At 44.3% G+C, this 27153-nt stretch overlaps 2 protein-coding genes across 2 annotated transcripts in view; one reads left to right on the top strand and one right to left on the bottom strand.

The window, feature by feature from the left end:
• Positions 1 to 671: 671 nt before the first annotated feature.
• LOC142560950 (uncharacterized) lies at positions 672 to 2588 on the bottom strand. The gene has a single exon (XM_075673382.1). The coding sequence runs from the start codon at positions 2580 to 2582 to the stop codon at positions 1335 to 1337; it is 1248 nt and encodes a 415-aa protein (XP_075529497.1). The 5' UTR covers positions 2583 to 2588; the 3' UTR covers positions 672 to 1334.
• Positions 2589 to 10027: 7439 nt separating this feature from the next.
• LOC142559409 (uncharacterized) overlaps positions 10028 to 27153 on the top strand; it is a 73365-nt gene continuing 56239 nt past the window's right edge. Inside the window, exon 1 of the mRNA XM_075671007.1 lies at positions 10028 to 10308. Coding sequence (XP_075527122.1) covers positions 10044 to 10308 — 265 coding nt within the window. The 5' untranslated portion in view covers positions 10028 to 10043. The remainder of the gene's footprint in view (positions 10309 to 27153) is intronic.

Below are 27153 nucleotides of genomic sequence, written 5' to 3'. Positions count from 1 at the left end.
TATCAACTTTACAACGCCATCAAAGTCAATGGTAATAGGAAGCATTGGAAAATAATGCACATCAGGAAAAACAGCGCTTGCGCACAGCACAGAATCCGAAAATACAGAGATGAACGCGTCATTCAACACTTCACAACAGACACTCCGATCGACAGGTTCGTTGTTAAGGTCACACAGCTCAATGGCACTAGATTTTTTACCGTTGACCACACTCCAAAATTTCTGTGGGTTGTCTTTCAAAAAAGAAGGCAACGTGTGCTCATAAAATGTTGTTTTGGACTCTGCTACAGCATTCTTGTAGTCGCTCAGTGCTAGTGTGTAAGCATTCCAACGATCATGATTGCCAGTTAATTTTGCTCGTCGGAAAAGCCTTTTCTTTTTGTTCAGTAAACGTTTAAGACGCGAGTTGAACCAGGGTGCGCGAGAATTAGAATAAATACGTTTTTGCGGGATGTACCGGTTAATTAAGGAGTTCGCTTTCTCTTTGAATATTGACCAGTTTTCTTCAACCGATCGAGTGTGGAAACTTGGAATGTAGTCAGTGATGAAAGTTTCTAGTTCGTTATTAATTGCGGCAAAATCAGCATTTTTGTAATCACGTATAACTTTCGACGAATTAACAGATGGGATGGTTAACATCAAATTACACTGGATTATACAATTATCGCTAATACCCGGTAGGTAAGTTAGGGGCGAAACAAATTCCGGGGATGTAGTAAGGATTAAATCTAGGATATTAGCCGAGTGTGCAGAACATCGAGTAGGCTTCAGGACAAGCTGGTGCAGGTTAAAATCGAGGCAAAGGCTGATGAATTCGGAATATTCAGAACAACACTCTTGGGTTGAAGGGGGATCAGTATGCCAGTTAATGCCAGGAAAGTTAAAGTCCCCAAGGAGTATTAGTGGCGTGGAAGGGAACCGTAAAATTAAACTATTTAAGGCATCGTGAAGGTCTGAACAAAATGTGTTAGGTGAGGAAGGGGCCTGTAAACGACGCAAATGATAAAATTTTTGCGTTCGAAGCCTACGCGCGTGCACACTAGCTCTAATGGCGACGCAAGCTCAATTGCAGCAGCGGTAATCGAATCACGAACACCGATAAGTACACCGCCACCACACCGCACATCACGATCATGTCGATAGAAACGGTAAACACCCTGGCATTCCAAAATTTCACGGTCTTCAATTTTGCTAGAAAGCCATGTCTCTGTCAGGATAACAATATCTGCACTGCACGTGTCGACGACAGAAGATAAAGCATCCCGCTTGTTGCATACGCTGCGAATATTTGAATACAGAAGAGAAATATTTTTTGCCACCGGACCATGACTCCGCTATGTTTGTGAATTGCTAGGGCCATCAGAAGGTGCATTTGGGACAGAATTTGTCGAACGAAGCTCGTTTGTGTGGATTTCGCAGACTCGATCAGTTACCGGACAGTAAACGTAAGTTTTTTTGTCGATTTGTAGACGGTTAAGCCGTAACACATATTTCTGTCCTCTAGCCTTTCCGAATTCAATCAATTTTTTCTGTGACAAGTGTGTGGCGCGGTAGAAGTCTTCGCTAACAGAAATGCCAGAACCTTTGAATTTTTTTCGCTCAGTGAAAACCTTTTGCTTAAGTTTTGAGGACGAGAATTTTACGATTATGGGCCGGTGCTTATTTACTGCATAGGTACCCAGCCTGTGGGCGCGGGAAATGGCTTCATCTATTAAAGTTATCTGTAGTAAATTGGTAAGGCAGTTTCGAATTTTAGTTTCCGATTCGGACCAGTTCTCAGCTGGGACGTCAGGAATCCCGTAGAATATAAGGTTGTCACGGCGAGAGCGGTCTTCCAGCTCGTCCAACCGAGAAGTTATTGCTGCAGTTTGGTCTCGCACAGCTTCATCGACTACTCTCGGTAGATCAACACCATTCTGATTTGCTTCATATGATTCCACCAGGGATTCAACTGTTGCGAGCCTACTGGCTAAGCTGGAAACTTTTTCCTCAAGTTTTTGTTGATTAGCTCGGACCTCTGATAGCATCCCTATTACCTCGGTGTGGCGTGCGTCACTTTTAGCCGACAAGGCCGCAATGGCGTCTAGAATCTCCTTTTGAGGACCAGGGTTCTGTTCCACATCCCCAGCTAACATAAGCAACTTAACAACATATATACACTCAAAGAAATCACAAAGAATCACCAGTGGGCCTGGGAAGAGCAGCAGACAGATATTACTGGATCGCTTAGCGTGCAACGACGGGTGTTTACCAACCTGTACAACAAACAAGAACGGGTTTTGAAGCGGTTGCATGGCTGCCGCTCCGTCCAGCCCACTGAAGTGGCCCGATGAAAGCGTCGCTCTTAAGTACATCCGGCTGACTGGTGTCGTAGGCGATGGGAATGGCCAGCCAAGTCGGGGCACGATGTACACCGCGTCAAGGGTTGATGATGTGGCGTTTCCGCCATAGTGTTGATCTCTGACGTAACATGGTGATAGAGGCAGGACGATAGCCTCGCAAAAGGAATCCAAGGGCTGCCATGTGCCGAGGAACGCCAGAATCTGTACAACAAACAAGAACGGGTTTTGAAGCGGTTGCATGGCTGCCGCTCCGTCCTGCCCACTCATTCCAGGTCATCCTACACCTAGAAAAGCTGAACTGAAAGCAATAAAAGGAGCACTTGTAGTGCAGATTACACCCTGCACAACACCCTGCATGGATTCACCAGAAATTGTCTCGGTCTGCACATCACACAAGATTGTCAGGAAAATCAGATTGACACGCGACTTGTAAGCACATGACCAGAAATTAAATTACAGATATTCCAGGACACAAGAGGGCTTATAAGCCTGACATAATAACTGAAAACTAGGTGAGTTTGTGTGTATTCATTATTAACTAAAGTTCAACAGATAGACAACAGACAAGAACGAAGCGCTCTGTGTGTTAACTTCGTTCTTGTCCATCGTATTTCTGTTGCAATATAGTTAATGAATTCACGAGTAGCAGCAGCAGCTCTAGCAGCAGAGCGCGCGTGCAGCAGTCTCTCTCCGACTTCCCAATAGGTTCAAAAATGTGTCCCTGTAATTAATTAAATGAAATGTGCAGCCCTGGTGTGTCACTTGGTAACTACAGTGCATAACTGAGTCATAAACATTATGTTAACGCATTACAAAACACAAGTGCGTAACATAATTCAGAAAGACTTTGATGGACCCGCTGGATTAACACAATGAACCACTAATTGCACTTTCCATGATCGTGATCTTGCAAAGTGCGATGTGTCGCATTACAAATAGACAATGTAATAAACCCAAGCCAAACATGTGCATAACCTCACTAAGAAACACAGACATAACCAATAATATAGAAAGACTTCAATAAACCATTGGAATTAACCCAGTGACAAACACCGGGGCCGCACATTTCACCTTCGCTGGTTTACCGTCTGTACAGGGTGCATGGGCAGTAACTTTTTCTGTTATTGTTTGTTAAGTATTGTATAATGTTGTGCCAGTAAAATACGTTGGGCTAGTTGGTGCAATGTACTCGTACTGCTTTTCTTGCTGGTTTTTTTTCTTAATGCTGTGCCCTTCTTCCTTCTGTAACAACATTTTTATTCCCCCTCGCATAATACTCGAACCTTGCAGCCTGCGAGGTATATAAATAAATAAGTAAATAAGCACGTCATTCATTCATCTGCATACACCTCGCACCATTTCTTGCTCAACAAACGTCACTTTGTTGATGTCTCGCAGCGTGCATCTACATTAACTGCCATTTGCGTTTCGGTATGGCTTGTGAACAGTGTAATGCATAAAGATTACATGACATTAAGGTTGTGACCTATGCGGTGCATAAGCAAACCTTGCAAAAGATGACATGTTCGATTGTAGAAATTAAGACAAATTGTATATATCGCAGTTACTTTAACAGCATTTAATTGACCACTTGACAAAAACTTCACTTTGCATAGATTCCAACACGTACACTGAATCTGCAGTTTTCTTTTTGCTTATTAATGTAGTCGTTACTGCACGGCCACATTGTAGATTTGAAAACAAAGTGAAATAAATTTGTTTGTTGCAATATAACAATATGTGTAGATCACTGCGATTGTAACCCCAGAACTTGATACAAACATGCACACTATAGGATGCAGACAAATGCTCAGGACAAATTTCAGAATGTTTGCATCCTGACACTTATGAAAGCGAACCGTTTCGTTCCATGGCTGTCAATGAGAGGGGGAGAGAAAATTTAATTGTGTTCGTGGAACAAAAACGCATTGATAAGCTTAGCCATATAGTCATTGCTTAACACTTCCGAACTGAATAATTATAGCTTGCTATCGAGATTGAAGCAGCCTTTCGACAGCAAGAAAAGGAATCAGTTTTTCCAGCTCTGAACATTGAATTGCAGGAAATGCAAGCAGGCATAAAATTCTGCCAATGTAATCTGTTTAGGAATACCAAATTGGAATAAACATTGAGACTTGCATTTGTACTTTCCCTGGCTGAGCAATCTAAATTGAAATGACTCCCATAAGCTTGTCATAACAATGTTGATCTCATACAGGTTAAATGCATGACCAGCTTAAGAAATCTGGATGATTGCTATAAATTACAGTGAAGAAACTATAATATCTAATAACATTATTAATATAATAATATTTATTTCCACAAAAGAGGCTAACCGTGAGAGGCGTGCGAGGCTCAGCAGAAAGCTGAAAAATTCTACGGCATATGCGCCTGCCGTGGGCTTACGATCCTGCATTATGAATAGCGCGTATTGATATGGTCTTCTTGTTAGAAGTTCCGAGTATACTACCAGTGCGAGACACGGGACAACAAAGTGGACGAGAAGCGTGTCTTTTAGAATGCTATGTTACAACGTACAGGTTTCTACAAAAGTGACGGTAACTGCTCGAAACATTTTTTGCGTCGGCTTTTGCGCCTTTAGAAATATTTAGAGAGGGCTCCCATATATATATTCGCAGCGCAAGCACGGCGATGGACGAACCAGCCTAGCGCTAAGGTTGCATTTCACAACACAATTTTCATTCCACGTCGTAATCACACAGATCGTTTGAGGCTTCGTTCAGGGGCACACGCGGGCGTCCGGGTTGGTGCTTCTTGTTGCGTTTGGCGTAAGAATAGGGCTAGGAGCAGGCACCACATATGCGCAATGACGGGCAATATACGCGCATCATTTCTCCAGAAGCTGACGCCGAGCACGGGTAACGCGAGGATCTTGTTGGGCTGACACGACAACTTCGTGGCAGCCGAATTCCGAATACTGCATATGCGGTGAGGGTAGCTATATGAACTTGTCGATAGGTCATCTTGTAGATTGTTGTAGCGCAGGCAGAACGAAACGGTCATAGAAGGTAGATAGACAACACACAGCGCTGAACCATAGAATAAAGAACCGCCGAACCACCTGCGAACAGCTGTTTACGTGCGCGATGTCGCACTGAACTACACAAACCGCCGTCGTGCACTCCAAGACAAATCTTACCTAACGTTTTTAAATTAGTAAACGTACATATTATTTGCTTCTAATCAAGAGAAGTCAATAATATTATAGTGTAAACGTTTTATTCACTACAATAAAAGAATTAGGCAGCGTGTGTCACAAAACCTGGCAGTAAGCAACCCTGGGCGTCGCACCAGTCGCATTATTGAAATCGCAATCTTGTGAAATGAGCCCTCTAAAAATCGCATTGCGACGCGTGCGACAGCACCGATTTTCGTCGTTGAAGTCGCAGCATGTGAAACAGCCTTTACGCGGCGTTGGCCACGCTAATCGCGGACGCCGTAGTACACGCCTCGGGCGGACGCCGTGAGGACGCGTTGCCGGCGCTCGTGTGTCTTCAAAGCGGTCTGCGGCATGCCTAAAGTACACGCCCGCGCGGGCCTCATCTTCAAAGCGACCTGCGGTACTTGCAGAGTGCGTGTAGTGTCGGCAGCTTCGTTTGCGCTGTGCTTTTAACATTTCGTACGTGTTCAAGCGACATATGCACAGAGGTCAGTCGGCTCGCGCCTGCTGCCGTGATTCCTGACTTCAGCGTTTTCCCAGCCAGTTTCTGCGGTCATCGAGCGATGTGTGTTTATGTTCACGTGTGCGCGCATGACACCGTGCTGGCTAATTTAGTTAAAACTCTTTGAGGGGCTCGTTGATGTGAATCCATGATAGAATCTGTAAGCGCCACTGAACAAGGACGTAGAAGGAAGCAGACAAACAAGGACGCCACTGTCTCCATGTGTCTGTTTCCTTCTAAGTCCTCGTTGACTTACGCTTACACGTTGGATCATTAAGCGAATGTTTACAAGTTTCTACGGCCGATAAAACTGCTATCCTTACTTCGTACAGCTATCTACTAATTTCCATCGCAATCGGTGCTTCGCCTTTCTGGAGTAACTGCAAATTTGTTTGCCTTCTATCATTAAAGCTTTTACTTGATATTGCTTCACGTGTGTGATATTTGATTGTTTGAACGACGCGCGTGGGTGCCATCACTCTAGAAAAGAGGAGGAAGAACGAACTGGGCTCGCGCTGTGAATCTAACAGGTCAGTGCTGCAACCGCTCTTGTAAATATAATCTGTAAATAGTTGCTCTTCTTACTAACTCGTCCTTCGCGTATGTGGTGGAGGGTGCCATTCCCCGTCCTCACCACGTGCTTTCCGGCGTGGCTCCCGGTGACGACACCTCGTGTCCTTCATTCCTGCGACCGCGACAACAACGCGCGTTACGGTTACCAATCCCCGCGATCGTGGCATATTCTGCCGCCAAGATAATGTCGACATTGAGGACTGTCTCAACCTGTATGAGCGTGCTAGCCAGAACAACCGCTGGGGCCCCACCATTAGGTAGCGAATGTCCTATTCAACGTGGGCGGAACTCCTCGTGTCTGGTTCCGGACACACGAGGACGAGATCTCTAGCTGGGATGCTTTCAAGAAGAAGCTCGTCGACCTCTTTGGAAATCCCACCGGTCGGCAGCTGGAAAAGAGCTTGCTAATGGAGTTCAGTCTCCTACTGAAATGTATGTCTCGTACATACTAGTCGAGCTCGCTCTTCGCCAGAAAGTTCACGAGAAAATGGCCGAGGTTGACAAAGTTGGCCACGTACTTAAAGGGATCGTGGACGACGCCTTCAACTCGTTGGTCTTCAACAATGTGTCCACCATCGACGTCATGGTCAAGGAATGCCACCGCTTTGAGCTCGTCAAAAGCCGCCGCGTCATTCCACAGTTCTCCCGGCTCCCTAACACGGCTGCGACGTCATCTTGCGTTGACCTTACCGCTTCATCACCCTTAAATGAGCACGGCACACGTATCGTTCACCGCGAAATCGAGGCTACAAGAACCCACCATTGACCAACCAGCCCCAGCGATCTCCCTCATTCAGACAGTTGTACGGCAAGAATTTGCAAACCTAGGGTTTCCTGCTGCCTGCTCCGTCTCCCGACTTGACGCCCGACCCGTGCCAACTGGCCCGCCACACGACGATCTGTATTCTCCTCCCAGATACCGCAACCCTGCCGAGTGGAGAACTCCGGACGATCAGCCCATTGGCTTCCATTGCCTCCGCATTGGCCACGTCGCTCGCCACTGTCGCACCTTCTGGATGTCGCCGTATTCGAGCTCCTTTTCCCCGTATCCTCGCCCATATGCCGACCCGCGCGTTACTCGCCTCGCCGTATGCCTCCGACCTCTGACGTATTCGCCGATGTCAGTTGCCCTGCTCGCTCGCCGTCACCTTAGCGCCGTCGGTCCCCGTCGCCCCAGCCACGCCGCTATTCGTCGCCGACCAATTATGGACCATCCCGGATGGAAAACTAGGCCATGCAGCTCTTGGAGGTAGTGCTGTATCACGTTCGTCCTGTCCAAATTCTCCGTTGACGCTCCTCACCAACAGGAACCTAATTGAAGTAGACGTATATGGTGTTCCGCTGACGGCTTTAATTCATACTGGAACCTAAGTATCCATAATGAGCACTAACCTATGTCGTCGCCTCAAAAAACCTACATATTGATTTATTTGTCCTACCTAGCCATACTTCTACGTAAGTATTGCTGTTGTAGCAATTTTGTTGACGTACTTTTTATTTTTGTAACAATTCATTTTTAATTATGTAACTGCTTCTGCTATGTCTTAAAAAAAGACAACACTATGTGTAAGTAAAACAAAATGAGATGAAAAATATGGTCACCCGAAAAAGCAGCCATGTAAAGTTCTCAATATGTTTTCATTTGGCTTTCGTATTTGTGTACATACAGTAGAGCTCAAATTTCACCAATTTACATTCCAACTCAAATGTCCACACTACGCGATTTAACGGCACGTTATATGTACGACAGTGATGCCAGCAGACATGAAAGCAAACCTGACAGGAAGAACCAAATACACTCAGGACCTGCCAACCAAAAACACAAAATACAGAGTGATGAATCAGATGTGACAAATTAATAGTTCTATTCGCATACATCGATTTCATGCTTCATGAGACCAAATTTTACGCACACCATAAGAAATGCTTTTTTTTATTTCGTGATAACGGCATATTGCTTTTGTTGATTAATGCATACATACCAAATTCCTGTGCGTGATCCACCGCGTGTCCCATTTTCTTCGCCGTGCGAAACAGCGACAAGAATACACCGCGGCGTGCGGCGTTTTCCCGCCGTAAGGATGTCAAGCAAGACGATGTACTACATGCGCGATGTACTACACGTCACTGTCGCGGTGGGCTGCGCAGGTGTTCAGCAGTCGCAAACGCAAACTAGATCGCGCCGAAACACACGCTTGCGTCAGTCAGTCTTCGTGAGAGCAGGGCATGACGAAAGAAAGCCGAATGCATAGGTAGGCTATTTTGCATACATCGTTCCGCAATGCGAGCAAGACAAAGGACACCGGTCACTGTGCTCTTGTAGCGAGGTGCCCGCGAAAAAAAAACCGAAAATGTTAGACGTAATACAGTGCTATCAAAGTCAGGCACATCCAAGAAGGATCACCAAAGTGTCGTTACATTTTATGGCAGAAATTTCGATGCAACCCATCTCACGATAAGTATCGCGTTAATGCGATTATTAATAATCGATTAAAGTTGTCGCAAACCATACGTAATGCAGGAGGCGCGTCTACTTACAATGTGTAGGGAGGGGAAGTAGGCTAAGAATGCTAATTTAATTATTGCACTCAAGCACCAGAGCGCCGCCACTGACCCCAGCGTGTACACCTTCGGACGCTACAAAGAAACTTGGCTAAACTCGGCCTCCCAACCCTCAGCCAGCTTAGTCCCGATGGCGCTGTATGCTTAAGAGTTGAGTGCATCTAAGTTCGGTGCAGGACAGGGGTAATTGTAGATCGCCGGGAGAGGCCTTCATCCAGCAGTGGACATAAAATTGACTGATAATGATGATTATCAACATCATGATCATGTATCTAACTTAGAGCACTGCATGGGACCGGGCTATCCCAGGAGCCCACGAGCTTTGGGTGGCTAGGGCCCCAGCCAATCACGGATTAGACCAGAGCACGCTATTTGCAACTTCACAAAACTGGAGACACTAAAAACTGTAGCCGTATGCAAATTTTAGGCCATTAGTGTCTGTCGGTTAATGGGAAAGTCGAGACAGCCAGGCCACGACACAGCAGGTGTACGCTGCTGATATTACTGCACATTAGCGGCGCTCTTAGGCCGCGGAGAAAACGGTACCAGTGATCAACCACGCCCACTGTGCGCCCCACTTTTTAATGCGATCAGTATTCCTTGCCTACTTCCGGCCTCCCTTATCTATCTATCTATCTATCTATCTATCTATCTATCTATCTATCTATCTATCTATCTATCTATCTATCGCCATATGGCCCAGTTGTCTGCTAACTTGAACCACTACGTATGTCCTCGGGGTCATGGTTCTATTGTCGTCAGGGGGGCTCAGTGGCTGCGCTTCTAGCGTGTCCACTAACGCGCTGCTCTTCGCAATGCAGGTGTTTACCAAGACACCATCCGGACGCTTCCCCGTGCTCCAGCAGTCACCGCTTCTTCGTGCATGTCAGTTGCGTGTGCATCATGGCCGCACGCAAGCGATCACTCTGTGACGATTACGACACATCGTCGCGCAACTACTATCAACACCGGGACTAAGCAGACGGTATCGCCCTCGCTGTTCCTGGTCCTCGGTCAAGCCAATCAAGCACGATCGGCATCGACAGCCGCCTCACCGGCAGCTATAAATCCCCCGCATCTCTGCGACTCGTTTTATGGGCTGTGCCTCTACGTGTCCTCTAACCCGCTGCTCTTCGCCATGCAGATTGGTACGCCACGCAGTTTATTTGCTAAATAAACGAGCCTCTGTGCAGTCGCGATCAATTAGAAGGTGATCGCGCGAGCATCGACCGACGAGCCTTCCAAGCAGCATAACGGCCGATTTCGGAACTGCGAAGAAAAAAATTCGCTGCCTTCTTCCCCTTTTATGCTCTTCCAAACTGCAACCGTCACCCCCAAGACTAACTGGCAACATTTTTGTTTGTTTCCCTTTCATGGCAATGATGTGTGTGCGTCGATGTCTCATGCATATCTTGGCTAACAATGACGCCTCTGTGCAAAAGCTGATAAGGTAATCGAAATGAATTCGCAGGTTGTCTCGTGAAGGGCGACGGGAGTGACAGCTGCTCAGGGAACAGCAAAAGAGAGAGAGGGGAGCTATCTGATGCTTACCTCTCGACTGACGGCGATGACGTAATCTGGCGCTGCTCCTAGTTTCAGTCGCCGCTCGAGCGATCACCTTCAAATTGATCGCGACTGTACCTCTTGGTACAGCTTCCGATCCCCGAGTGCTTATTTTCCATGGCATGTGAGTGATTTGCTGTGGCGCGTTTCTTGTTGCTGCAATGAGGCGATATTGAGTGAATCCTGGACCCGATACAGTGGCAGTCTTAGAGGAGCTAAAGAAATTATCTTCTGGGCAGTCCAAACATCTCTCGGAAGTCCAGGGTATTAAACATCAGCTCCTGGCAACTAATAACGCCCTGATCGAGCTCAGTAAACGTCTAGCAGGTGTTCGAACAAACTGTCAGCAAATTGGGCGCTTGAGGCAGCAGCTCGGAACCGTGCGCACTGACGCCGCTGAGACGGTCCATCAGTTTCTTTAATCTTGAAACTCGCCTTGATGATGCCGATAACCACTCTCGCCGCAATACCTTGATCTTTTATGGCATTACGGATACTAACAAATTTGAATAATTTGATCAGTCCGAAGAACTGCTCATTCGACTGTGCTCTGACCAGTTAAATGTTTCACTAGAGCCAAGAGAAATCGAGCGAGTGCATCACTTTGGTCGATACATCCCTGATCCTAACCGACCCATCATTGTCAAACTTTCCTTCTTTAAAACAAAAGCAGCCATCTTGTCGAATGGCCGCGAGTTTAAACGCGCTTCGTACAGCATGGCTGAATATTTTTCTCAGCCGGTACAGAACACTCGGAAACAACTAATAGCTTTTGCACGAAGCCAATCAGTTCCTTTTTCTCTTCGCTTCCAAGCATTATCCATAGGTTCAAGGCGCTACATTTTTGATGGAGCATCCCAATCCGTAAAAGAACTGCAGCTACCACGTCGTCACCAGCATTCGTCTCGACGTGCTCTGCCTGCCCTCCGAGAATCTTTATCAATCTCTTTTATTTTTACTAACATAAGAAGCTTTCTTCCGAAAAGAGAACAGGAGTTAGATCTAGTACCTTCGTCTGGCAGTGACCTACTTATACTAACTGAAACATGGTTAACCAATGATGTCGCTGACGGTGAAGTTCTGAGCGAACTACCAAAGTTCAATGTTTTTCCTAAAGATAGGTAGGGTACTCGGGGCGGTGGCGTTCTTATGAGAGTAAAAAAAGAACATCTAATGTGCTCCACAGTCCTTGCGGCCACTGACCTAGAAATTCTATGGCTTATCGTCCGCGCTAATCCTCAGCTACTACTTCTTGGTGTCTGTTATCGTTTCCCCAACAGCAATCCTGACTTCCCCCACGATCTCAATAACACCTTGAACCATTGACCGAAAAATTCCCGAAAGCTTGCATCGTGCTTTTGGGGGATTTCATTTACGCTCATGTCAATTGGTCAAATTATTCTAGCACAGTTCCTAGCATGACTGGAGCTAGAGAATTCTTAGATATTTGCCTGAACTTTAGCCTTTCCCAGATGATACATAGCCAACGCGTGCCACTCATGGCACTGCTAACATCCTAGACTAACCACGCATCCTGAAAGCATGTCCTCCATTATAGCTACCTACGCGAAATAAGTGATCACAAAGTAATTGACGCTGTTTTCTCATTTTCACATACAGTACGCAATCCGTATCAGAAAGCAATCCCCCTGTATGAAAAAGAGAATTATACCAGGGTAAACAGCGAACTAGTCACATTCTATCAATCATTTGAATTAGGTTTCGAAAATCACTCGATACAAGAAAACTACTTGCTCTTCAAAAAAAAAAACAAGATGACTAAACTCGTTGCGCAGCCTATACCAACTAGCTTAATTCGCTCTTATCGCAAGAGACCATGGTTCACGAATGCACTAAAAAAACAAGAAGAAACGTCCATTTCGCTCAGCTTAACTGAAGCCAAGCCTTAGCTCCTGGGAAAAATACTACGTATCTGAACGCGCCTACCTGATAGCTATCCGGCAACAGAAGCACTCATTTTAAAGCGAAAGCTTTACTGGCCGCAAACTTGAGATTTCGCCGTGGTGGTGCTCCGACGAGGCACATGACGGCACTACGCGTGCCTTGCCGCGGATATTTCTCTCTCTCTCTCTCACTGCCTAGCCACTACTGCACATGAGTCACTAGAAGCACCGAGCCACAAGTGTTCCGCCGCTGCGCAGCGCCGCGCCCTTCCGTCGCCGCCGTTTGGGTACGACGTCACAACACGTTCCTTTCTTTCTTTGTTTATTGATTTATTTAAGACAATGAACAGATTGTCTTAGGGGACACGGCTAAAGGCAAACATTTGCCTGACTAGGCCGTGCCACCCGTACATTGGCAGCAACATGGCAGTGGCAGGCTTTCAGGAGGTCACATATGAAATTGTAGTTCACATTTTCAACACTTGAGTACACAATTCGCGTAAGAAGAAAGAAAACATGTCAAAGTTTATAAAGTTTTCTAAAAAATTGAAGCACAACAAGAGGAAAAAAAGAAGCATGTACAAAATTTTTCATACCTGTAGCTGGAAGGTTAAAGTTTACACAGTTTTATAAAAACAACAACAAGAAACATGTACAAAATTTTCTATACCTGAAGTTGAACATTTCTATTAGTCTTCAGATAGTAACAATTCTTTTACCGTTTTCTTAAAGTTTTGCTTTGAAATTCCAGAATTTAGCAGGTCTAATACCAAGGGGTAGTCGTTTAGAAGGTTAGGAAGTTGAACTGCTAGTTTTTGATCTCCGTATTTTGTTCTGCAACGTGGTTTTCCTATCAGAGTTTTTCTGAGGTTATAGCTTGTCATTTTTCCATGGTATTTACTTTGGAAGGAACATTTGTCTTCCCAGAATTGCCATGAAATTTCGAGGAATAATTTGTAAGTGTGAAGTTTTGATACTGTTAATATTTTATATTTGTTATAGTATGGTTTAGTGGTATCAGTACGTTCTAAGTTACCTATCGCGCGCAGTGCGCGGTTTTGGACTGTTTGAATTGATTTTAGGTTAGCTTGTGTAGTGGTTCACCAAACTAGAAAACAATAAGTTAATCGAGAATGTATAAGCGGGTTGTAAACATTACGCTTCACATTTATCGGTAGCAAATATCGCAACCTATTTAGCACACCGACAGCACGAGCAATATTTTTTCTAAGAACATCTACGTGCGGTGACCAGGACATATTTTCATGGAATGTAATTCCTAAAAATCTGGCTGTGGGTGCGTGTTCGAGGTTGACCTTCTGAAATTGGAGTGTTAGGTGAGGGTGGATTATTGTTCCTTTCGATTTAAACACTAGATACTTAGTTTTAGTTATGTTTAATTGGAGTTTATTCGCATTTAGCCACAAGCTTAGTTGCTGTAACCAGATGTTAGCTTGCTCAAAAAGATTTCCTATTTCCCTTCCTGAGAAAAACACGTTAGTATCATCCGCGTATAATATAATATTGGAACAGCCTTGAATATTGACAATATCATTAATATAGAGTAAAAATAATACAGGCCCCAAGACGGATCCTTGCGGCACGCCGTACTTAATGTACTGAATTTCGGAACTAACTCCATTTATTGTTGTGTACTGTGTTCTAGAGGTGAGATAGCTTTTTATTAAGGATAATGCGACACCACGAATTCCATAAAGAGGTAGCTTTTTCAAAATGACATCATGTTGCACGCAATCGAAGGCCTTCCTAAAATCTAGAAAGATACCTAGAGTTAACATTCGGTTAACTCTAGGTATCTAGAGTTAGCTCTAGATACCTAGAGCTAACTCGTTGCACTCGCCTCCGCTTGCTTCGCCAGCTGCGTCACATGCCTGATAACATGTGGGAGGATTGAAAAGGAGGGCTCGCGTGCGCCGCAACCAAGGGTGAGGCGGCAGTACGGAAGGCGACAATTCTGATAAGCAGGAGGAGGCCTGGAATCGACATCAGAACGAGATGAAAAGGAAACGAATCTGCCCAGGAAACAGAAGAGCAGCGCGCCGAAAGACTGGCTAAACGCCGCAGCATAGCTAGACAACCAGACTAACCTGCACATGCAATCAAGGTTAACCAAAGCTAACCATGCTAGGCGTTACTTTTCGCTGTGTATACCCTGGCATAGCCGAGCTAAGCCACTGCCATTTTTTTTTTCATTCTGACGGACCCCGCATGCTAAGCAGTAACCCCAAAAAATTTTGGCAGGTAATCAAGCCCAGGCATCCGCTGGTGTCAGAATTTCGAAAGATGGTGAAATTTTACCTTATATACACTGCCAAACTGTTTATTAATGCATTTCCATCTCTTTTCACTACCGAACCACATGTGGCTCCTCCTGTTTTCCCTGCTGCTGTCATGTTTCCAATGCCGGATATTATTTTTTCACCAGATGGAATATCCGCCACTCATTGATCATCGTAAATAATTCCCATCAGCCGGCGTTGCCGATATCACCTCAAAGCTTTAAAAAAGCACAAAGCGCATCTCTGCCATGTATCTAACACTGCTGTATTTATTTATTTTTTTATTTACATATACTGCCATCTTGCATAGCAATATATTGCAGGAGTGAGTGCATACATATGTCAATCAATTGAAGAATAGATTTGAGTGGTAAAAAGAAAACAAACAATAGAAAAACAATATCAGGAATAGCTAGTTGATTAATGAACATGATTAGGTAATATGTTGGCAAATACATCACTTGGTAACTCGCGCAAGGACCCCTCAAGACCATTCCAAATCACAATTGTTTGCGGAAAAAAGGAAAAGTTAAAACAATCAATCGTTGCATTCAAAGGAACAATGTTAAGATGGTGACTTCTTCTGGTGGGCCGAGAAGAAGGGTTAGTGAAAAGAATAGGTGCATTGGAATAAGTTTTCCCATGAACAATTTTATGTAGCAGAATAACACGGTCACAAGTACGCCTATGGGCCAGTGGCTTTAGTAGTGGCTTACTCGCATGTGATGTCGGTGAGAAATGGCGGTCATAAGGATTATATATAAACCTTATGGCCTTTTTCTGAATAGACTCAAGCATCTCTATGTCTTTGGAATAATGTGGCGACCACACTACCTACGCGTATTCAAGTAGAGGCCTTGTTAGTGATCTGTATGGCGTTAATTTACATTCTTTAGTTGCATCTCGTAAGTTTATTTTAAGAAAACCCAGTTTTCTCAACGCCTTGTTGGTTATACAGTTAATGTGAGCATGCCATTTTAGATCAGGGGAGAAAGTAACACCAAGGTATTTGAACGTGTGGACGTTTGCAAGCTTGTGTGCTTGATTAAAATATGTAAATTGTAATGGTTGTTTTTTATTCGAAAAAGTCATTGATACGGTTTTCTTAAAATTAAGTGACATTTGCCATGTTTGCTCCATTCGCAAAAACGGGTGAAGACTTCATTCAGCTCCAACTGATCATGATTACTACTTATAGTAGAATAAAGGACGCAGTCATCAGCATATAGTCTTATTTTAGTCTAGTTACTTCAACGACATCATTTACATAGACTACAAACAGCAAAGGACCCAAGACAGACTCCTGTGGTACACCGGATGTAACATTGACACGAGATGAGTGAACATGGTTAAATGCAACAAACTGCGTTCTTGTACTTAGGTAGTCCTGTATCCAACCTAGTAATTTATAATCATGAATTATTGCCCAGAGTTTAATCAGAAGCTTTTTATGGCACACTGTGTCAAAAGCTTTACTGTAATCAATAAAAATGGCATCAAGTTGTCCTCTAAGGTTAAGTGTAGATGCAATATCATGGGACAATTCTAGAAGTTGTGTTACCGTGGAGAATCCGGAACGGAAGCCATGTTGAGCATGCGAAAGAACATTATGTTCAGATAAGTACTCAATGATATATATATGACTAATGTGTTCCAATAGTTTGCAAGATGTTGATATTAAAGAAATAGGTCTGTAGTTAGATATTTCCTGCTTATTACGGTCTTCGTGAATGGGAACAACCTTAGCACATTTCCAGAGTATTGGAACTGTGGATGAGTATACAGATTTCGAAAAAATTTGGGATAAGTACCGAGAGCTCCATTCAGAATATCGCCGTAAAAACATATCTGGTATATTATCTGGCCCAGTACTTTTCATAGTATCGATCTTGAGTATAAGATTATGTACACCAGTTGAAGTGATTACCATACTAGGAAAAGGTGATGACGAAAGAGTAGTGCAAAACGTGGGGGTACGTCCATTATCACAGGTGAACACTGATTTAAAGTAATTAATAAAGGCTTCAGTAATGCTAAGATTATCTGAGCGTGGTTGATTAGTAATAATGAATGAAGGAGAGCTCTGACTTGGTGGACTGATGGTTCGCCAGAACTTTTATGGTTTGTTTTTAATAAAGTAGGACAAGGTGTTATTAAAATAGAAACTTTTCGCATTTGACATAGCAGATTTGAAGTTGTTTTTAAGTGTGGTCAATACTGAAGCTTTCATTGGATTGTTTGCATAGCGTTGTTTGCGCAGACGCCTGATGCGACGAATTAGGTGTATAATTTCACGTGTGTACCAAGGGTGCTTGTGATTGCGCTTCATACACTTGGTTGGAATGTAATCAGTTATACATTGATTGACAATTGAGCAAAAACGGTTCACTAACACGTTAACAGAGGAATGGTTCACGCAACTCGAAAACTCATCAAAAGAGCATGCGAGTAACTCAGTTATGGAGTTGTCGTCAGCCCGTTCAAAGTTCAATACTGTCTGATGTGAAGGGCGCTTAGGCATAGTTGCTAAATTCAAATAAACAATGACCGCCTTATGGTCGGAGAGGCCTTCAACGATAGTACAATCGTAACCATTTTGTCTAAGTTGCTCATTTTTGAAAACAAGATCTAAAATTGAGCTTTCTCGGGTTGCGGAATTCACAATTTGCGTCAGATCGAAAGAAATAGACATGTTAATCAAGTAATCACAAATGGCTTTGTGACGGCCACTAGCAGATAGCGTTGACCAATCTATGCCAGGGGTGTTGAAATCACCAGCAAGTAACAGTTTACAACAGTTAAGTTTATGTTTGGTTATATAATCGGTAAGATAGGAAAAGACACTGAGATCCGTGTCAGAGGGTCGATAAACAGCTGCTACAGGCAAAGTGAATCCACAAAGCCTTATTTTGCACCATACTGATTTGCAGTTAGGAACGTCAGGCAATGCTGTAAACTCAATGTCTTGGTTTACAAAGAGTGCCACACCGCCACCGCGCCGGTCACTTCTATCTTTCCTGAGGATGCTGTAACCTGGTGCTAAAATTTCAGAATCTAAGATGTGTTCACCAAGCCACGTTTCAGTCACGCAAATCACAGAAGGATGATAAAATGCAACGAGGTGATGAAAGCCTCGAATTTCGTTAAGAAGACTGTGGGCAATAACGTCTACCAGCGAGAAATTAGCATCGGAATGCAATTCAAGTTTCATGTACTGCAAAGGTTTGCTTTTTGGTCTTAATCATTGAATCACCTGATTCATTCAGCACATAGCGTACATTGTCTATCAGCAAGGAATCATATTGCAGACGAACTGTAGATGCATTTTTCCTTTGATTTACAGAAAGTCTCCAAAGAGCTTTGCGTATCTTTCGAACCCGTTCAGAGAAGTCCTCATTTATATATATATATATATATATATATATATATATATATATATCTGTACCTTTAGGCTTTCGGGCATTCTTTAATACTGCAATCTTTGACCTGTAGTCCAAAAATTTGAAGACAGCTGGACGTAGTTTATCACCTCTACGCACCCCAAGCCTGTGCCAACGTTCAATGTCTGCACACTGAACGCCAAGTTTATCAGATATCAAGTTTGTGAACGCATCAAGTAGTTGCCCGGAGGGCTCAGAATGGGGTCCAGGTAATCCATAGACAACAAGGTTATTTCTGCGGGACCTGTTTTCAAGATCGTCAGACTGACTTTCCAGCTTCAATACGACGTTTGTAAGATGGGCGACAGTTTTTTCAAGTTCCTGAACTTGCGGAATCACTTCCGTGACTGGCAGTACTGACGTCTCAAGCCTATTTAGCCTTTCTTCAATGGAAGCAAACTTGGCTGTCCAAGAAGATATTTCGGAACGAATTATTTCCTGTCCTGCGAGCAATTGCAATAGCGTTTCTTGTAACTTATCGGGACCAGGATTGGTCTCGACGTCACCAGATAACATCAACAACATTCTATGGACAGAAAAAACAGAAAACGCTCTCATCAGGGGGCCAGGCAGCCGCACTACACATCGATCATCGCTTCAATAACGAGGAAAATTGTACTTCGGGCATACCTGAAAGACAGTGCAGGCAAGTTTGAACCAAGTGCTCATCGTGCCGCTGCAAGACCCACTGAAGAGCATAGCGTCCGTCCTCGGCTTTATAGCGCAGTGTAAATGACCAGGTGACGCTGTGGTAGTACTCCATGCGCAGAAGGGCTCGCCAAACGTCAAGCCACGCAGGTCCGGTGCTTCGATCCAACGATGATGCGATGGTTGTATCACATCCTCCGATATGGTGGTCCCGAGTAACGTTTCGAAGGATGGGCCAAAGGGATCATGCGCAATAAGCAGTTGTTAGGTGCTGCCATTGCACGTAAGAAATTAGTGTCATGGAAATATGCCTGGACTATAGGCGGTAAGGTGTTCGCACGTCAAAGTGAACTGACTGACGCTCTGAGGATCACCGATCATGGTGATCTGGAAAAATGACTAGGTAAGGTCCGTTTCCTAAGATCGACTGTCGCACCCCCATGAACTGCGAGCCAACTTGTGCTGGCTATAATGTTGAAGATTTCAAAACGAAGCTCGGCTCTCTAAGGAAAGGGGTCAGTGCTATTCATTTTAATGCTCGAAGTATTAAACACAAGGGTGACCATCTGAACTTGTTTTTTGCGTCCATAAAGCATAAATTTGATTTTTTGGTGTTTACAGAAACATGGCTAACATCCCATGAGGATCATCCCCGCTTTGACAATTACACTTATAATGGATTATTAAGGCTTCACTGCAAGGGTGGTGGTCTTGCTGTGTACGTAAATAAATTGTACAAACATTCTGTAATAGATGAATTTTGCATAATAGATTCTAATGTGGAATGCATTACTGTATCTACTAGAAATGTAGTGGTCGTTGCAATATACAGACCTCCCACCGGTAACAAACAGCACTTCTTCGACTTCCTTGAAAATTTACTCGTGTATCTCACTTCTAGTGGATGCGTATTTATTATTATGGGCCACGTAAATATTAACTTATTGTCGAACGATCCATGTGCAACGCAATTCAATGATACCGTTGCATCATTTGCCTGGTGGAATTGCATATCTTTACCCACAAGGGTAACTGTGGAAACAAGTAGTCTACTAGACGTATGTATTACAAATCTGGTGTCTAACAACAATATCTCTGGTGTCCTGTCCCATGACCTCAGCGATCATTTGCCAATCTTTTGCTTCCTGCCTGTCATTCACGACACGGATGTGAAGGTCCCACGGTTATACAGAGTAATTAATGCTAACACGATGAGTATGTTCAAGACATTAGTCGAAAGTTCACATTGGGATAATGTGTACGATACAACTGACATAAACAAAGCACATAATGCATTTATTAATCAGTTTCTTTGGTGCTACGACACTGCCTTTCCACTAAAGGAAACTAAAACTTGCAAGAAGTTTAAAAAGCCTTGGATGACTCGGGAACTATACAAAAGAATTAAAACGAAAAACCATTTGTATCACAAGTTTATCAAGAGCCATGGTGCCAATACCCTCATCGAATTTAAAAAATACAGAAATAATCTTAACCAGGATGTTAAGATAGCTAAATCTACTTACTATATTGATCGGTTTACCAAAGTACATTCTGACAGTAGAAAAGTTTGGCGTGAAATTGCCTTTTTAACTAATAAATGTAATCCGGACGCGCCCCTTACTATTATGACAGTCAATGGCGAACTTACAGGCTCTGATCTCGCAACCACTTTCAATTATTTTTTCATTAATGTAGCAGATTCTGTATGTACGTCATCAGTACCAGACGCACTTCCTAATCTAATCAGTCCCTTACAAAATTCTATTGCGCTTATGCCAACTACTACTCATGAAATAGCTTCATTAATACATAAGGTAAAAAATCATGTTTCACCAGGGCATGATGGTATACTAGCGGTACCTTTGAAGCATGTATCTTCTTTAATATGTGACGTCTTGTGTTACATCGCAAATCGTATGTTAGAAAGCGGAGTGTACCCAGATCAGCTGAAGATAGCACGTGTATGTCCAGTTTACAAAAGTGGGGGAAAGAATGACATATCGAATTACAGACCCATTTCTGTTCTACCCGTCTTATCAAAAGTTTTTGAAGGTGTCATTAATACTCGTCTCGAGAATTTTTTCCATAAGTTCAGTGTTATTACTTCCTCGCAGTATGGATTCCTGAAAAACAAATCAACAGAGCAGGCGCTTTTAACAGTAAAAGAAAAAATTATTAAGAATATCGAAATGAAACAGTACACTCTTGGTCTTTTCTTAGATTTCCGAAAGGCATTCAATTGCGTTCATCACAACACCCTGCTACGCAAGCTCAACAGTTATGGCATACGTGGTATTGCATCTGATTTGCTAAAGAACTATTTAAATAACAGATTACAGTATGTTCAAGTTAATGGCATACCCTCAGAGAAATTGGCAATTCAGCATGGTGTTCCTCAAGGATCTATATTAGGACCGTTATTGTTTTTAGTATACATAAATGACATCGCTAGCATATCCGAATCGCCTAATCTGGTCATGTACGCTGACGATACGAATATATTTTTTTCATCCCACTCCTTGTCTCAAATGGAGGCTACGGCAAATGAATATTTAAGAAAGTTGCATAACTGGTTATTGACGAATCGGCTAAGCCTCAATTTATCAAAGACTAACTACATAATTTTTCAGCCTATTAATACAGTAGAAAGTATCACTCTGAAAATTTTCTACGAACATACTGAATTAAAACGTGTTTCAAACCAGAAATTTCTTGGTGTTTGGTTCAATGAGAATCTTTCTTGGAATTTTCATATCACCAAATTAATGTCCGATTTAAGTAAAACAGTCGGCTGTTTGTATAAGATATCTCATTTGTTGCCCCCCTGGTTGAAGATATCCATGTATTACGCACTTCTGTACTCAAGGTTATCTTACTGTATCCTTGTATGAGGGACTACGACGTCCGGCAATTACCTCAAATTAATTTCAATTCAGAAACGCGCTATGCGTGCCATTGAAGGGTATCACGGCAGACCTTCAGATTTACCTACGTTACCGCTATTTCAGAAATATGGCAACCTTAAAGTAAAAGAAGTATACAACTTCTGTCTACTTAAGTACATCCATCATCATAGATTGTTCTTTTCATGCCCAGGTAATTCTAACAGCCGTTAAGCATTTCGCACGAAACGTAAGCTTGTTCCTATCACACGAACCAATTATGGCAAGCAAACACTAAGCTACCAGATTCCCACGGTAATAAATAACTTTCCCTTTGAAACTGAGTATTACCTTCCACAAAAACGCTTTAAATCTACAATTAAAAAATACCTATTGGAACAAAGGGAATGGTACATTTATTTAGTCGACATACTTTGTATTTATTTGTATTTAATTTACTACCTTTCAAATGTATTTTTTCTATAACGCACATGTTGTAAGCTGTGATATTGCTTCTTTGTTTTAGGACTGATATTTTTATGTTTGTATAAAAAAGATATTCATTCCATTAAAAAAATTCATTCTTTTCTTGTAAAAATTTTGTGCATGTTAACTTACTGCTTCATGCTTTTACAATGCTTCAGAAATTCATTGTGTATTTTGTTGTAAAGTGCTTATGCACAATGCCAGCTGTTTTACGGGTGACCGGGACCTTGTCAAGCTCTTGCCTTTTGTCTTGGCGCCCTCTTTTCGTTGAAAAGAAAATAAACTTTCACTTTCAAAAAAAAAGGGAGCACATTCCTGAAGACAACTGGATTTGGTGCAAGCGGCAATCTGAAAGACAGCGCAGACAAGTTTGAACCAAGTGCTCATCGTGCCGCTGCGAGACCTAAAAGACAGTGCAGCTACCATCACTATGAAATAGATGGTAGCGGGCCCATTCCGTCGTCGAACTCCTCCACGCAGAGAGCGTTCTTGAAGGGAAGGACTTGTTCTCATTGAGAAGGAGGGATATGGGATTTATTTACAACATCTACATGAAGGGTAGAGAACGTTACAGGTCATCAGTCTAGCATGACTGAAAGAGAATACACACCCCGCAGCCGCGCCACAGCTCCTTAAAAACACTCTGTCTACCTAAGATTCCTCGGTCAAGGAAAGCGGCCGTTCAACATTTGACCAATTGGAGCGTCCAAAGTCATCGTAGCCGACCCGCCTTTGAGGGGCTGGGTTTACACACTCACTTCCACACAGGTTTCACTGAACATACCGAGGTGAGAGGGTTTCTCGCAGACAGGAGTCTTGCCCCGAGCAGGCGCGTCTTGATCCCAGAACTGAGGTTTTTTAGCGCACGAAAAGGGACGAAAGACAGTGGCAAGACGTGGACAGAGTGCTAACTTCCAACAATTGTTTTATTCCACGAAGCGGTACACATATACATAGGTAACACACACCACCGTACCCATGCGCATATGTACTGATTTCTAAACAAATGAGACAGCAACGAGACATCTGTAATGAAAAGTTAAGATGATATCAAAGATGAAAGAATCACCATGCATAGCCCAAAAAAATTTTGTAATTGCAAGATTAAAATGTCATTTCCATCAGGCCACCCTCTGTGTCACCTTTAAAAAATCGAATTCTTTTTCTGAAACATCGCTTGAAAGCGCGCTAACACAAGCGCTCCCAAAGCTAGCGATCTTTGCCGCTTTAATAATCTCACCTGTTGTTTGGGCTGGGCTTCTTCCTATCACCGTGCACTGTTTATAAATGGGACTGCGCCCATGCTTTCCGCAGTGAAAAGCCAGATGCTCCAATCCTCCAGTTCGCACATTATTTGCGTGTTCACGCAACCTGTCATTTACGCACCTTCCCGCTTGGCCGATGTATTTTTTGCCGCACGACAGGAGCAGTACATACACGATATTGTTCTCACAATGAACGTAGCATTCCTTCGGACTTGTCCGGCAACTGGGCTTCTCAGAACCACAGTAGGTAGCCTTGCACAAGTTGGACAGCTTGAGTGGCGCTGAAAAGATGACGCTTACATTTGCGTTATTGCCAATCTTCTTCAGTCTGTGCGAGATATCGTGGATGTACGGTATGATTGCGCGTTTCTGCTTCACTCGTACATTTTCCGGTGAAGCAAACTGCTCATCCTGTCGCCCGCGTTTTGCGATCTTAACGAGACCTTCGGCCACAGCTGTGATTATATGCTGCGGGAAACCGGCCTGTTTCAGGCGATCCACTTGCGCCAGAAAACTGGAAACACACTTGTGAGGGCATGAGCGGCGAAGCGCATTCATTAGGGTGACTTTGCGATCCCCCTCTTAACCAACGTAGAGTGGCCCGATGAAAATGGTAGTAGCGTTTTGTTCGCCCTCGGTTCATATGCCCAGCACACCTGGTGTCCCTCAAAAACATTATTATTGCTACGGAACAGCCGCCACAGTGAGGCTGCACTGAGGAGGAAGAAGACGACGTGGGCCCGCTTGATATAGCGTCGTCATTTTGGCCTTCCGTTATCTTCCTTGTAGAAAAATTGTATATAGTATTGGGCTCCATCTACACGTAACATTAATTTGGTGGAGGTGGACGTTCCTCGTACCCGTCATGGAGCTTCGCAGCGGTCGCAACGGCGACAGTGCAACTACGGCTCCGGCCGGCGGCAATTCATCTACGCAACCGTCTCCGCCTGCAGCCCCGACCTACGTCGCCGTCTCCCCCCCTAGGGATCCTGCTGTTTTCAACGGAGTAGGCAGTCCTGATGTTGACGACTGGCTCTGCTTATACGAACGTGTCAGCACCAGTCATAGGTGGGATCCGACTATTATGCTTGCGAACGTTCTTTTCTACTCGACGGAGCTCCACTTGCATGGTTCCAGACTCACGAAGAGGAGATCTCGAGCTGGGATCTCTTCAAAGAGAAGCTCCGCGACCTCTTTGGCAATCCGTTCGGTCGTCAAGTCAATGCCAAGAAAGCCCTTGCCACACGTGTACAAACGTCGACCGAGTCCTACGTGTCGTACATTCTCGACGTCTTGGCCCTTTGTGCCAAGGCTGACCCGACCATGTCTGAGGACGATAAGGTTAATCACGTCCTCAAAGGCATTGCTGACGACGCCTTCAATTTACTGGTGTTCACGAACGTCACCAGCATCGATGCGATCCTCAAGGAGTGCCGCCGTCTCGAGCACGTTAAAAGCCGCCGGGTATCTCAGCACATCACGCGACTTCCCAACACAGCTGCTACGTCATCCTGTGACGACCTCTTCCACCAGCTGTCACGATGTGACAACTTGACCCGCATCATTCGTCGTGAGGTCGAAGCGGCAGAACCGGTGGCCCCTTCATTCACATCATCTGATCATTGTCCTGTGACAATCTCCTTGATCCAGGCCGTCATCCGTTAAGAGTTGTCGAACGTCGGCCTGCAATCCATTCATTCCATACGCTCGGAACCTCTTTCTTCACGCACGTCCCCACCGCGTTCTTCTTACTCCTCTTACGGACAGCGCAACCCCTCCGAATGGCGAACCGTGGACGACAAGCCGATCTGTTTTAAAGGGACCCTGAAACGATTTTGACGATTTTCTGCAAACTACTGAGGCGTTAGAGTAGTTCTTCTGATCATTAATTAACGCAACTAAGTGCTCTGCGTAAAGCGTGTAATTTATTATAAGGCTTTAAAAATGCACATCGCTGCCGATCGCAGCACACTGCTCGGTGGAATTTTAGGCTGCTTCTACCCATATGACCAAAATCACCCATATGACGTCAGTGGGGCCAGCTATCCGATTGGCTGACCAGGGCACGTGATCGATAAATTTTCCAAATTTATGGTAAACAAAATGAGGTTCGTAATAGTTGGAATGTTAGTTAATTTGTTTTTATAAAAAGAAAGTAACATAAAGAGAATGTACAAGAACAATCTTTCAATACACTTAAGCACTTTCGGCACACAGCAAGCGTCGTCTGCTTGTGTGACAACGCGCTCCGTATTTTACGAGAGCCACGCCGTCAGTGTCGGTTGGTCTTTTCGCGAGCGCTATGATTCCACTTTGTTGCGTTGTGGACTGCAAACGTAGCGACTGGCAATATGTCAAGCTGCGACATCGTGTCCATCTGTAAGCCAGTAGACGAGCGGACTGGCTGCAGCGCATCGGACTGCCGCTATCCGATCGGCGCCAGGATTTGTGCGATTGCGGGTGCCACTTTACACCGGAAGATTACTAACGCATTAGCGTTTCGCGAGTCCGGTATTAGGGCAAACGCAAGCGCAAGGGGACAGGGCCTGACCGTGTCGCCTTGCGCGTGGTTTCAGGGGATGAACATAAGCGCAAATGTGAATGGTCTGCACGGTGCAGCCACCTGGTGACATAAAGCTCAACCACACACAGTAGCAGTAACCAAATGTAACCTTCATTGCTGCTGGTGTCAATTTTTCGCAGGAGTGTAATCGTTTACACGTTGTTTTTGTAAATGTTTAAAATGTTTTACACTTGGTTGTAGCAATATTAGCCCTTTCTTTGGCTGGTTAAGCTCTGCGCCACGGGTGGCTGGACCGTGGACACCAATCAGGCAGCTCACGTACGTCTACGCTAAAGTTCCCTCATCAACTTGAGTTTATGCCTTCATCGTTCCGTCGAAATATTCAGGTAGTGTGTTATTACCGGAATACCAGAGACTTTCTGCGCTACGACAGAATGCTCGCAACGCACGCTGCTTCGATAACTCTCGCTTGGGGTCAAAGGCCAAGCGGCTAGCGGAGCGGTTTCTTGCGGGCGGGGGCGGGCTCCAAAACAAACGGAAATGGACGATGTGACGTCGTATCGTGACGCAGAACAAGTGAAGGCGGAGCTTAGCCCCGATCACTCGGCGAACGAGTTGAGGAGGAAAAGCATGGCTAGGGAGAAGGGTAACTTGTAATCACTTGTAGCTCCATTAATACTGTCACAGTCGGTAATGGGGAAAGAAGACGACGCTGATGGTGGTCTTGGAGACGACGAAGATGTGTTTAGCATTATCGATGATCTACGCTTGTTGGCTCAGCCATTAAAAGCCATATGTAAATAGACGAACGCTTCTTCCTTCCCTTAACATCATTGGTGGAGGCGCGGGGTGCATGTTGCGGCGATACAGGATGCCATTTTATAGTACGAACATGTGAAGGGATGGGTCAGACGGAGCAGAGAGCAGGCGTTCGATAATGGGGCGTAACGACTCATCGCGTCGTTGTTCAGCGCCAAT

The sequence above is a fragment of the Dermacentor variabilis genome, chromosome 10 (genome assembly GCF_050947875.1).
Source record: "Dermacentor variabilis isolate Ectoservices chromosome 10, ASM5094787v1, whole genome shotgun sequence".
Classification (NCBI taxonomy): Eukaryota; Metazoa; Arthropoda; class Arachnida; order Ixodida; family Ixodidae; genus Dermacentor; species Dermacentor variabilis.
Note: the sequence above shows the minus strand (reverse complement) of the source record. Positions and strands in the feature narration are given on the sequence as shown.

Bases quoted from the DNA above. Each gene is read 5' to 3' on its own strand.
- LOC142560950 (XM_075673382.1), bottom strand. From the start codon at position 2,582: ATGCAACCGCTTCAAAACCCGTTCTTGTTTGTTGTACAGATTCTGGCG.